General features: G+C 45.6%; 1 protein-coding gene across 1 annotated transcript; it reads left to right on the top strand.

Annotated features, from left to right (window-relative positions):
• Positions 1-254: 254 nt before the first annotated feature.
• ywhag1 (3-monooxygenase/tryptophan 5-monooxygenase activation protein, gamma polypeptide 1) lies at positions 255-13339 on the top strand. The gene is made up of 2 exons (XM_035626798.2): positions 255-558; positions 11143-13339. The coding sequence occupies exons 1-2, from the start codon at positions 472-474 to the stop codon at positions 11797-11799; spliced, it is 744 nt and encodes a 247-aa protein (XP_035482691.1). The 5' UTR covers positions 255-471; the 3' UTR covers positions 11800-13339.
• Positions 13340-13908: the final 569 nt, after the last annotated feature.

The following is a 13908-nucleotide window of genomic DNA, read 5'->3' as shown; positions in this document are numbered from 1 at the left end:
AGAAAAATGTTTACTGACGTTAAGAAAAATCCGGTGAGAAGTAATCATTTTCCCATAGGCTTCTCTGGAAATTCGGAGAGTCGCCCTCTGTCGGTCATTCGAGAGAATACAACTTCCGTGTCGGTCCCACTTTGGTGGCGAGCATTGTCCCCATTTATAGACAGTATGGTGTGAGCCGCACACCGCCCTGACTGTGGGGCGGCGGGCTGCAGCTTCTGCCGCCCCCTGGCTGCCAGGGGCCGTTACTTCACTCCGCGAGGACACGCCTTTCTGGGTGGCGACACGGCCGAGGGGGGGTCCCGTCGGCAGGCGCACAGACAGCAGGCAGCAGCTGCAGCGAGAGGACGCCGCCACCGCCGCTCTGCATCCACACGCTCACACCACGAAGCGCACGGGATAGCAACACACACACACACACACACACACACACACAGCTCACACACGAACACACACGCGCGCGCGACATCCAAAATGGTAGACCGCGAGCAACTGGTGCAGAAAGCCCGGCTGGCAGAGCAGGCGGAGCGGTACGATGATATGGCAGCTGCCATGAAGTCGGTGAGTGATGAACCGTCTCTGTTGGACCCTTCCCATAATCTGAAAATATATCTTTTTCTGAACGTGTGTGTGTGTGTGTGTGAAACAGCTAGTTGCGCTAGCATTGGGGCAGCGGTGCGCAGACAGGGGTGGGGGCTGGGGGGGGCGTGCCCCTGTGCCAGGGCGCATTACGACCTTAGTGGATGGACCGCGGTAAAGTGGTGTATGAAAGTTCCGATGAAAGACTCCGCTCGCGGTGAAGACGCGGCCGTGGACGCGAGACGGGGCCGCGGTGGTCGGTTTCTGGGCAGCATCATCTTGAGCAGGACTACGAGGCCCAGCGTGCCCATGTTCACACACGCACACACACGCACACACACACACACACGCAGGCGTGTCTGACACTGCTGGTGACATGGTCCGGCCGACGTGACTCATTCACAGGGGATCGGACGGCCTTCGGGCGGCGGCGGGGCCGTGTGGTCGTGCGAGATGCGGACCGTGTGATGTTGGGGCGGTGCCTCTGGCCCGGCTCCTGACGCCAAACGAGCGGGTCGGCTCTGCTGCAGGAAAAAAAAAAGGAAACCGGTGGAAATAACGCGCGGCATTGACGTCGGGGCGTTGATTTTTAACCGTGTGTGTGTGTGTGTGTGTGTGTGTGTGTGTGTGTGCGCGGTGGAAAATGCGGGGGTTTGACAGTGCAGGTGTGTGTGTGGAGAGGGGAGCGCGGCGAGGAAGATGCGCATCGCGGCGGGGCAGAGGACGAAGCCATAGGTGGCACCGTGATGATGATGATGATGATGAGAGTGACATGGTATAGGCTGAGCTGTTCCGGTTTGCATGATGCTGAGCACCGCGTATACTGAGCCATGCACCGAGTGTGTGTGTGTGTGTGTGTGTGTGTGCACCTTCCTCCACCAACCCCTCTTCGTGCGCATCGGAAAGATGCCGGCTGAAGGTTGATCGATTTGCGCAGGAGCAGCGCGCACCTCACGGAGCGCTCAGCTCACAGACGTGGGTGTCGGTGGCGGCCCGGACAGCTCCCAAGCTCAGAAGGCTCTGTAGATGTCATATTGCAGCAAATGCAGTTTTTTCTGCGAACGGTGGCACGACGGGCTGCCCGCCGTTAATCGATGCCGTGCAGCAGCAGCAGCAGCCGCCGCCGCATCCCTGCGTCCTCGACCTCCTCCAGCAGGTTCCCCACACAGAGGCGTGCCGCAGCATCTGCCAAGATGCAGCACAGGGCCCACCCGTAGTGCACCATTTCACAGGCAGCCTTTCATCACTGCTTCACAATGGCTGCATCTCTCTATCTATACCATCAGTTGTACCGGACAATGCCGCCACACACACACAATGGCAGGGGAAGTGTAGGAGGGGTGTGATGTGTGGCAAGGCCCACTCTCCTTTTACTGCAAAGATTGGTCTTAATATCCGACTGGCGGAGGCTCACATCGTGGCTTTGGTCACTCCCAAGGGGTTATAGAAGAAGAATTATTATTTTTAGGCCAGTGGTTTTTGGTGTGATTTCTATGAATTTCATTTTCACATGATCACAGATATTTGTCCTACCGGCAGTTGGCCCCAAGCTATGCATGGCAGTGGCTGTGTGTACGATTACAGCAAGGCAATATCACTGGACGCTACATGTTTCTACATCAGCTTCAACTCCAGGAGTCAACAAGTATAAGCTGTCAGCATCTTTTATAAAGGCCACGGTGTGCACTGCTCTTTCGGACCAGGGGGTAGTGGTAACACCAGAGGGGGTCGGGCTCCACCCCTTCCAATTTATGCCGAGTCAGAGAGAGAGAGAGAGAGAGAGAGAGAGAGAGAGCTTCCCCTTACCCAGACAGTCTCTCTGCAGCACTGGGCAGCGGGGTGTGTCCGCTGCCTCGCCCATCGTTTGAGGGGAATCCCTAGCCACTGCAGGCATTGGTAACCGTGCCAACGGCACAAAATAGCCCGGATCACAGGAGGTGACGCTGCACCCATCCTCAAAAAGGATTGTGTCACGCTCCAGAGAACAGGAACCAGGCACGACCCAAATGGATGATACTGCTGGTGGGGCTGCTGTTAGCACTGTATTATTTACCACCACCAGATTATGGTGAAGTAGTACATATCCGAACAGCATCAGGCCTCGCCTACGGTTGGGGTGTTTCCAGCTTCAGTGACCGAGACATCGACGTCTTTAAGAAGAAAACGGGGAGAAAAGAATCAGATTTATCGAACAACATTAGAAGATATCCTAATGATCTGGGACATGTTTTTCAGTGCTTGTAAATCAAGCGGTTTGTGATTTCATACCCTCAGTTAATGAGACAAATAGTTAGTGCTCATATTATTTGTCAGAATTATTACACCCTAGAAAATCATCCTCGCAATAGGACATCATCACGTCTCCCATGTTTTTCCAAATGAATCTTTCGTTGGTGTGTGTGTGTGTGTTTGTTTGACACATGAACTCGCGTACAGACGTGAGCTCATCTTCTCAGTGTCTGTTGGGGACAGCTGTATGCGGATCAGATCGACCACAGTTTTGTCACTGTTGTACATTCTTATTTAATATATATATCAGAAAATCTGGTATGTGTGGGTCTGGTATGTGCATTACAGTAAGAAAAAAAAGGAAAGGGAATGTGGACCCTGGTTTTGTGAGAGAAAATTTGATTATTATATAAATGTTTCTGACCATATTTTATTCAAAGGGTGTGATACAAGCCAAATAAATTCACACGCAAAACATTAGCTCCGAACAATGTGTGATTTGTGCCACAGTGATTTGGTAAATGTTAGCACTTATACAAATTGGGTATCTCCTAGCAACTAAAACATCTCTCTCAGATCTCAAACACGGTAGACGAAGATGACGTCATCACAAAATTTGCCCCAGAGTTAAAATCCTTGCTGTGAGCGTGGGCTTCACCGGGAGAGCACTACCACACTAATACCTAGTTATCAGGATGACAAAATACGATCCATCTCTTGACGTGTATCATATGTACTATACTCTGCAGTGTGTAACTGTATATTATAGTCAGACTGTATATATTACAAAATGAACAAGCAGTTTGTCCACTCATTAAGAATTTTGTTTTTCAGAGCCATTTTGGAGAGTGACGGTGAATACAATCGTTACTACAGTATGTGTATTTGATGAAAGTATTGCATCATAATATCCACAGGGGCACAGCACTTCGGCCCTCTGACACAGTAGTGATTCATTATTAAAGGCTGACCTAACAAACCTAGACCAAGACAATAGTTGCATTGTGAGAAATGCATTTCCAGTGTCTGGAGAATGTTGAGTGTTTCTCACCAGCATCTTTTGAAAGTGTTTTTTCTGCATGTTATAGCCCAGTCACTTCAGGACATCTTCATCTTATTTTATCTGGGAGACAAACAATAATTGAGGCTTTTGAGTGTGTTTTTCTCCCATTCATTTCCATTCACTATTAAAATCAACGTCATCAAAGTAAAGATGAAGCAGGAACATAAAGTTTTAATAATACTGCTAAAAGCAGAAAAAGAAATGTGTTTTTTGAGCCATCTGCTTAATTTGATTGATTTTAATGGTTGAATAATGATCATTTCTCAAATCAACCACACTGCCTGTTTTTCAAACCATACAGGGGGTTCTTCTCCTTTCATAAAAACCCAGGCATGACACATGGTCAGACGGGAATCTGACGACTTTCACAATTTAATACCTGGGCGTCACCCTTCTCAGAGGCATCAGTCTGCAACTGTAGCTGCATACAAATGACTGCTAAAATACAGGTTCACACAGAATTAGATGGCGTAAAGCAACCGCACAATAAAGGTTACATTTCTCTTCATTTACTCTCGCTTGTCTTTCTCATCAGCTCTTCTTCACAACTTAGCCAGGTCACACACAAAATGTCTTTGAATGATGCTTGCTGCGCCTTTTTCAGACATTTTGACTAATTTCACTAAAACATGCAGAGCAAAGATCCCAGCATCTAACATTGAACAGCAGCTGAGACTGCTTTTGTCTATAGTTTAACCAACTGGAATAATAACGCACCATAGAATGAATCAATTATTGTTATCTCTTATCTCCAATAATGTTCTCTAATTTTTCTTCAGAACATTTAATATCAGTAGTTAACAGTTCAGTAAGTACTGCTGCAGCAATTACAACCTAAAAACAGGCGTTCCCCCCCCAACACACACACACACACACGGCTGCAGAGCTGTAAACATCTGCATCATAGGACGTGCAAGGCACAGAGAGCCAGGGCTTCCATCATCACACTCGATGAACTGAGAGCATTATTCTGCCACGGAAGTTTGTTCAATGCATTAATATATGCGCTGTGCTGCAGCTGCCCCAACGCATATGTATATTTTATATTTATTGTTTTACTGCGTTGGATAAAGAAATGGTAGTTAATGTCTGTAAATCTCATGGTGTGGCAGATTGAGCTGATTTTACAACTGCCTCAATTTAAATAACTTAAATAAAAGCTGCAAAAAAACTGATGTTTATTCGTCAAAGCCTTTTCCTCACACATGTATGATCACGGATGTAGTGTAGTCCCACACCATACGCTCCGAACCTGTAGCAGGAGTGTGTGATCCTGCAGGTCCCGTGTGGGTGGGACTGAGTGGTCAGCATCTTCCATTGCAGGATGACTGCATAAATGCAATACATGATGATATGCCAGGTTATTATTGTTAGTTGTAATTTTTTTTATTGCTATTCATATATTGTAAATGTAGTGTATGGAACTATATGCCACCAAAAACTGAAATAAACCGATTATTGATTGGTTTCTTCTGTAGACGTTCACATTGAAATGTCAGTATCATTTCTTAAAATCACCATCACTGCTTCTCTGAAGTCGGCAGCAACAACATCCGATTTGTCTGTTGCTATGGGAAACTACATGCATTAGTAGAAAAACAGGGGCTTGAGCTACAATATTTTTTTTGCCACCTCGAAGTTCTCGCTGCTTAAATCAAAATCCGTGGACTACCTGGGTCTTCTTTTTGCGGCGGGACACGTTTTCCAATCGAAAGCATTGTTGTGTGCAGGAGTGATACAAATCTCCACAGGAGTGGGTGTGAGTGGGATGGTGCATCTCGTGGGACACGATTTTAAAGATAAGATGAGATTTATAGTCTCAAAATGTTTCCATGATGTGACTGAAGGAGTGAGGGTTGTGCCTTTTTTTAATTTGACACATATGCAGAGCTTTACTTTAGATACAATCAGTGTGCAAAACTAGGAAATGGGGTTATAGCCCCAGAAAATGTCTGACTTCTCTGTCTCTAGTTCATACGCATCCTCATCGTGCTTACTTCTAGATTTCTGATCATTCTCCTAAATCTCAGTCAAACTCATTTTAAGTGAGTGCCGGGACACTGAATGCATGCGGCATCACATTGTCATTGACCTACAGTTGTATTAGAGTTCAAAAGAAGGGATGGACAGTTAAGAGGAATAATTACATTTTTCCACTGAAATTAGGGTGCGGTCGAATTGTCCTTCCTTTTTACTATTTCTTGACCTCAGTGGAAAACAGCATGAGGTCAAGGAAAGGTGTAAAGGAGGACTGATAGGACCAGGGTCTGCTTGTAGGATATTCACATTTCTCCTCCAGGTGTTGTACCTGACAAAAGTCCTACATTTGTTAAACCCTTTTCCCAGACCCTAAAAAATGAGAATAAAGATTACCTTATTATCTCATTTTACTTTGTTACACTACCAGCAACTGTTGATCAGCGGAATAATGTGAAACCAATGGCACAATGTGAATTTTACCACCCGTGTGCGTGCCTCTGCACACAAAGGATACTTGCGAAATGGAGACCCACTTGTCAAAACTTTTCTCCATAGCTCCACGGCGTGCCTCTTAAGGCCCCCTCTCTCTTTTTCAGCTGATTGAGATGTAACTGGACTGTCACGAGGGAAACGTGGTGAAGTCTATGGCTCCTCTGTGTCTTAACTGACTGAGTTGGCGATTAAAGACGGCGCCTGTTCCCACCCTCACACTTTTACCTAGCCACGCCTCCTCTTTTCTTTTTTTGTATGCCGATCACATTTATACCAAAGATGTCAACTGAACGATGCCTCATTGTTGCTGTCACAAGCCCGGTGGCAACATCTCCACACTGTGGCATCCCTACGGGATACGTCTTCAAATGCATTAGACTGTTACACAAAGTGGGCCTCCTGAATTGTATCTAACCAGTACCAGATGCAACACGTCCCCACTAACACAGACTTTTAGGTCTGAACTCCTAATGAAACAATCTTCTCCTTCAGCATTCAAACGTCGCGCCATGCACACACAGATTGGATGCGACGTGGCAGCAGTGTCTGCCAGAATCCAATGTTCAAAGATACCGAATAACTGTGAAATCGTCTTATTTGGAGACACGGTCACTCGTCAGTGTCACATGCCTTCGATAACATTGTTGTAGGGACTGTGACGCAAAACTACCAGAGCACATGAGTAATGCTTTCTAGGTATTGGCAGGGTCAGCAAGGTCTCTGGGCCAAACAAGGACACTGCTCTCCCACCTTAAGAATGGGGTTTTATCAGTGTTCGGGCTTTGCTGAACTCTGGTTCTTTCTTGCTTGCAAAAAGATTTCCTCCCCACTTTCATTTTTGCTCGTTTCTTGTGTTTTATTCTTAGTATTCTGTAGACGCTACATTTAATGTTTATAGAAGAATGGTTGAAGCTGTGCTTTATTGTTTCGGCACAACGATGAGGGTTATTTGTTAGGGGATTTCATGCACTTGTATGGGTGTGCAGGGTTATTAACCGGGAAGAGCAGGGGAGTATGAAAGGGGGATATGTCCATTAACTAGTGTTTGGCCCTATCTCCGTGCCAGTCCGGTCGCCTAATTCAGTCCACACATCTTTCTCATTCCTTTTGAGTGATCAACCTTCAGTGCGTCTAATTTTTGGGTATCCGTGGTAATTACGGGAAAAAAAATGCTGCCATACGTGGTTGCTTAGCAACAAACCGGTACCTGAGGATGCCCCTTCATTACTTAAGACATGCACATAGACCGCTTGCATCCCTGCTTTTCTTAGAAGCGGGCCCATTGTAGCTTAACCAGTTAACTCCATTCACACCACCAGTGACGTCAGGTGGTCCACGGTGCCTTTGTTCTCGGTTGCCAGAGAGAGGGTCAGTTAGGGGACGGGGGGGTTGTCGGATCAGGTTAGGAGACTGGGGATTGACAAAAAAATGAGCAAGGAAAAGACAGAAGGGAAGTGTGGACTAGGAAGAAAAATGGGGAGCTGTGGGAGTGTGGCAATGTAAATGTTAAATGTAAATGTGGTGGCCATTGAGGTCCAACCCGGCCTCTACCAAAGCCCAACAGATCCTCTCACTGACCCTAGCAGTATAGCTCCCTACTGTGTCCGTCCTGTGGATATTAATGGACATGCAGAGAGCTGTCAAAGAGGAAGTTATTGATCGTCCGGGCTGGCCTTTGTTTGCATTAACACTCGGCTGTTTAGAAGTTTCACTGTCTCGTGTAAGGATGAGTCACGAGAGAGCGGGGAGCAAATTGATGAGCTTTATGGGTAGACAGAGCTCTATTGTAATCGCTGCACCAAAGCTTCCGTCGGGGCTTTCTGCTCACCCTGCAGCCTGCTGAAACAATGGCAGCCATGTTTGTGCAGGCAGGGTTGTTTAGGCCTCGTTCTTCTGACCTTCCTGCTGCTCCAGCGCCGACCCACTCTTCTAGTTGCACTCGCTGTAGCTCAGATACTCATTTGCGCTAATTGTAATTTAATGAACCGAGGCATACGAAGCGGAGCCGAAGCATTGCTTCCGGAATGACTAATCGGGGGCAGGGTGACTTTCTCCTTTGCTCGTAAGTAGGGTCATCACGCAACGGATGCCATTTTATTGTTTTCCTGTACAGAGGTTATTTTAGATATGAGCGTTGTAAATTTCACAATGTTTTATCTCCTTAGTGAACAAGCATAAACCTCTCCGGCCCTAGTGGAGGCCCTCTTCAGGCTGCATTACAATGCAATACCAGGAAGAAAAAGGATACTGATGCTGTAGCTGTAAGAGCGTTGAGGTTTGGGAAAATGAAAAATTTTCACCTCAGGGTGGATCTACAGAGCCTACATCACGTGATAGTTTTGCTGTCACTGGAGAGCATGAAAGACCACTTAAATAAGTGGTCTATTAAATTGTTTAATTTAATCTAATGGATCTAATTAGAAAGCTAACATGATATTGACAATGCTTTTGTGCTGACGCATAGCAGGTGATATTTACAAAGTTCAAAATCTCAGTTCTAATACTATTAGTTTTGCAGGTATTTGATCATAAAGCAATGTATCAGAGAAATAGACATTTTGACCTGATAAAGGAATTTCTTGCCCTGGGACCTTGAAAAAATGAAATGAAAATTTCATGGTATTCTTTCCAAAAGTTTCACTCTGAATCAAAAAAATAGACAAGGGATCTCCATAGTAACAAGGATACATTGTAAGGGAACCATGAATGTCAAATATTGTGCCAACGCATCCAGTAGATGTCAAGATATTCCACTGACTGCTTGGAGACATTCACCTTCTAGTGGCACTAGAGGAAAGGTCAGGGATCGCCAAATCGATCGACTTCATCTTCAGGGGACCTTGAATATCTGTCTCAAATGTCATGCCAATCCCTCTTGTAGTCGTCAAGATATTTCTGAAAGATCAGTCTCATGATCACAATAGTGGAAAAGTCAGTGGGTATCATCCTCTGGGGACCATGAATTTAGTAGCAATTCATCCAATAGACATTTCTGCCTGGAGGAAAGTGTTGGAGTGACTGACATTGACGTCTATAATGTCACGGACATGCAGTTATCCACATTTAACGCGTACGAGTCGACAGTTTCATGGTGGTGAGGAGAACTGATGGATTCTTCATAATGTAAATTGTTCACGCTGCATGGATGTGTTCAGCAAAAAGACAGAGCAGACGGACCAGTTGACTGACATGTATGTGGCATGTGGTTTTGGAGTCCTCCCATGCTTCTCTGTGTATGAGTTTGTTTAAATGTGGGAAATATGAAGTAAGTGCTGCAGCTTGCTCCAAACCATCAGCCACGTCAGCATCCTTAGCCGAAGAAGCTTGTGGCCACTGTCTCCAGCAGAGATGGTACCGTTCTAACAAACAAAGCAGATTTTGCAGTCACCATGGAAACAGGAGATTGCATCAGAGATTGCTGTTTGCCCTCTACTGCCTCCCTTTCACAGTTCAAGTAATCTTACTGACTGTAGTAACAGCTGCAACATGGATCAGCAGCTACCGTGTGATTCTCTAGTCAAGTCAAGGCAGAGCAACTCTGCTGCTGGCTCACAATTACTGCGATGCACCTCTAAGGTCACAGGATTAAGCTTTCAACTGTGTCACTGCCCTTGAGGAAGATGCCTAGGCTCCGCCATGTGTCGGTGAAAGCCGCCGGCGATGCCTCATCATGCAGTGCAACTTCTGGAGGATTTGAGTCCTGCTATGTGATTAAAAAGTTCCAAAATGACATCAAGTGACCCCACCTGGGTGGTTAGGATCATACACAAACACAGCAAACACTCAGAGATGGCAGATCTCCGCCAACACTGAGCAATCCCCCACCTTCATGTTGTTTCACCCAAATCCCTTTCACGCAATGAATAATCTAATAAAAATCTTGCGTCCAGATCCGGATCTGGATCCCTACCAAAGATGTGTCACTTGTTATCATGCCCAAGATCTATATTTGAAAAATATGTACAGATCTGTCCATAACTCTCAATCCTGCTTACAAACAAACCAAACTAATCACATTACCTCCTTGGCAGGATAATGCAGAAATAAGAAAATTACATTTTTCAGTTTCTTCATTAATCAACTTAAATGGAACATTGAAGGTTATTCGCTGCACTACAATTTGATTTAATACTGGGGTTTTCTAAAAATCTTATTGAGTATATACAGTATGTATATATCAGTTTTACACCTAGAATGAAATTTACTGTTGACTGATGTGGCGTTCGGTAAAAGCTTTGTGAAGAGCTGTTCCACGTGATCAGCTGGGGGCCCCCCGGCACGTGGAGCTGAAATCTGTGCTGAAAAAGAAAGTAACAACAGGCTTTACACTCAGAAAAGGTCTGTAAAGATGCCTCTGCCACACAGTCCCAGTGGGGTATAAAGGATTAAATCCTCCAGCCAAACACAGGCCTGTGGAAACAAAACAAAAGCAGCTTTCAGACCTTTAGCCAGCCAGTCGGGAGTCGCCACAGGGGATGACGTCAGTGTGCCGGAGGCGTGTTTTACCCCTCTGGATGCAGCGACTGTTGTCTTGGGTGTTGTGCAGATTGTTTGGAGCCATCTGTGACGAGTTTTTAAGAGTTGTAGCTTCTTACCTATTCTGCTCTGCACCTTGCGATTGCTGCAGCAGGACGTGCAGAGGTCTTAATCGTTCTCTTTACGTGGTTAGTCATATTTAATTGAAAGATTTACAACTTCCAAATGTCCTGTTGTGTGATACACATTTTCATAAATGTAAAGACGATTGAGGCAACAAAAAGACTAACGGCTGCGTATTATTCTCTCTTTCTTATGTTTTTTAGGTCACAGAGCTGAATGAAGCACTATCCAATGAGGAGAGGAACCTGCTCTCCGTGGCCTATAAGAACGTGGTGGGGGCAAGGCGCTCATCCTGGCGCGTCATCTCCAGCATTGAGCAGAAGACGTCGGCCGATGGCAATGAGAAGAAGATCGAGATGGTGCGCGCCTACCGGGAAAAGATCGAGAAGGAGCTGGAGGCCGTCTGCCAGGACGTGCTCAACCTCCTCGACAACTTCCTGATCAAGAATTGCAATGAGACGCAGCACGAGAGCAAAGTGTTCTACCTGAAGATGAAGGGCGACTACTACCGCTACCTGGCCGAGGTGGCCACAGGGGAGAAGAGAGCCGCGGTGGTGGAGTCTTCTGAGAAGTCCTACAGCGAGGCCCACGAGATCAGCAAGGAGCACATGCAGCCCACCCATCCCATCCGCCTGGGCCTGGCGCTCAACTACTCCGTCTTCTACTACGAGATCCAGAACGCCCCGGAGCAGGCATGCCACCTGGCCAAGACCGCCTTCGACGACGCCATCGCCGAGCTGGACACCCTCAACGAGGACTCCTACAAAGACTCCACTCTCATCATGCAGCTGCTACGAGACAACTTGACGCTGTGGACGAGCGACCAGCAGGATGACGAGGGCGGGGAGGGCAACAATTAAAAGAGTCCAAAACCTCATTCTGCCAAAACAACACAACACGCGCGCTCACAAATGTTAACAAAACAAAAAATAGTTTAAAAAAAAGTTCTTAGAAATTTAAAAAAAACGGGAGGGAGGGATGGGGCGGTGGGACATCGGCGGCCAATTTAGCCGATGGTACTAACGCGGCTGCTGTTCTTTATTTTTCCAGTTAAAAGTGAAACAAAAAGTCGGAGGAGGAGGGAAGACAATTTTAGTTTGAGAAATAACCTTGAATTAAAAAAAATTAAAATAAACGAACCCCCCCCCCGCCTCCTTGAAAGCCTCTGCAGCTTTTGCCAAAATACCACTGTAGAAGCACGAGGCGTGTCACCCGTCACGGCGTGACTATTGGGTGACGACGCCTTCACACGGGCCGAGACCGGTCTCCTCGCGCAAACGAAGCTGAGCTGTCTTGTTGTATTTGGTGAGGGGCGAGGAGCATTAAGAGGTGGAGTTCGGATGCTTGAGCGACAAGAAAATTTTGAGTAACCTTGAATGTCATGGCCTTGTTTAGTGAAAGACGGACAGGCGGACAGACGGAGAGAGGGAGGGAGACTGAGCGAGAGAGAGCGACGGGTTACGGAGCTGTAGACGGGCTTTCAGGGGTGTCGGACTTCACCGCGTAACCAGGCGTCTTTAGTTGCACCGCTTTATGATCGCTGAGTGAGAAGCAGGTTGGATCTGTTATTGAAGATAACACATGGGGGGGGGAGAAACAACATTTTTGTTTGCTTCGTGTCGGGTTTGTGTCCAGCTGAGTCACACAGTCATACTGTAACTAAAAAAAATACAAATTCATAAAGTGAAGTTAGTGCGGCTTGTCCCTCTCATGTGCTGATGTGCTTTATTGAATAAATTTACTGTTTTCGGACGCCCAATTCCTTTTCTTTGTTAGTATTGTTGTTACGATAACAGCCTTCATTGGGTTCTACAGGAAATGATTTGATTCACAAAAGTCTGTATGGCAAAAAAAATTTAAAAAATAATGGAAATTTGGACAAACGTGTTAAATTATGAAACAATAAACGAGTCCACCCTTATTCTCCAGTTATTCTATCTTCATAACAAGCGTCTCTGACACGGCACCTGTAACCACAGACTTGATTCGTGAACTTTGTGGACAGAGCACATGCAATGTGAAGCGGAAGCTCTAAAAGCAGACTTGAGGTTTGTGGATTTTACTTTGTCCTCAGTTTCTCCTTGGTCAAGAAATGCACTTGCCTATTATACTGTTTCTTCAGTGTAAGATGATAACTGCTCCAATATCCTCCATAATACAATATTGTGCATGCTGGTGATGTATTTATACAGTAGCTTCAATTTATTAACTTATACTGTAGATGTTATGTATTCATATGAACATGAAATTAATAGACCTTAACCAGATTATTTTCTATTTATTTCTTTTTATCGCAATTGTTAGCTATCTGATTTGAATCTGTGTTTTCTTTACTCCATTTGCTGAAGTACGCTATACCAAAACAGTGATTGTTAACAATAAATTGATCTGTTACAGACATCGCTATGGTGACATGCAGTTCTTGGCAAGGGTTGGCGGAAAGTGACGAAAAAACGCATTGTGACATTTGACTGCGGGAGTTTTCAGGTGTTCTCGGACTTATTAGTCACGCGAGAAAATCATGACGGGTTAAAATACAGCAAATAAAAATATAACCAGTAAACTGCGAAATTCCTCTGGCTACATCTGGTGTACAGTTGACGTAAATGTTTTCAATGCAACAAATGACGTACTTGTAATGTGCTACAGTATCGAGAAGCTTCCGTACCAAACATATACAGCAGCAAACACCTCCACCTAGAAGTTTGAGTCAGGAAAAAAGTGAAAGATTTTCATGTTTCAGTGGGGACACTCGGTGGTCAGTGGTGGAGAACGGATTTTAAGTAAAAGGTAGCGATGAATAATTATCAGCAGAATGTTCTTCATAGACAGACATGACAGAATGGCAGCGTTCATAATGGCGTATACAGCTCCAGTACCTCAGATTCAATATTTGTGAGTAAATACACCAAGTCAGCCTAAAAAGGCACCAATAACATATAGCTAAAAAAAAAGTGACAGCATTTAAA

The sequence above is a fragment of the Scophthalmus maximus genome, chromosome 2, assembly GCF_022379125.1.
Source record: "Scophthalmus maximus strain ysfricsl-2021 chromosome 2, ASM2237912v1, whole genome shotgun sequence".
Lineage (NCBI taxonomy): Eukaryota > Metazoa > Chordata > Actinopteri > Pleuronectiformes > Scophthalmidae > Scophthalmus > Scophthalmus maximus.
This window is presented reverse-complemented; position numbering and strand designations above follow the sequence as displayed.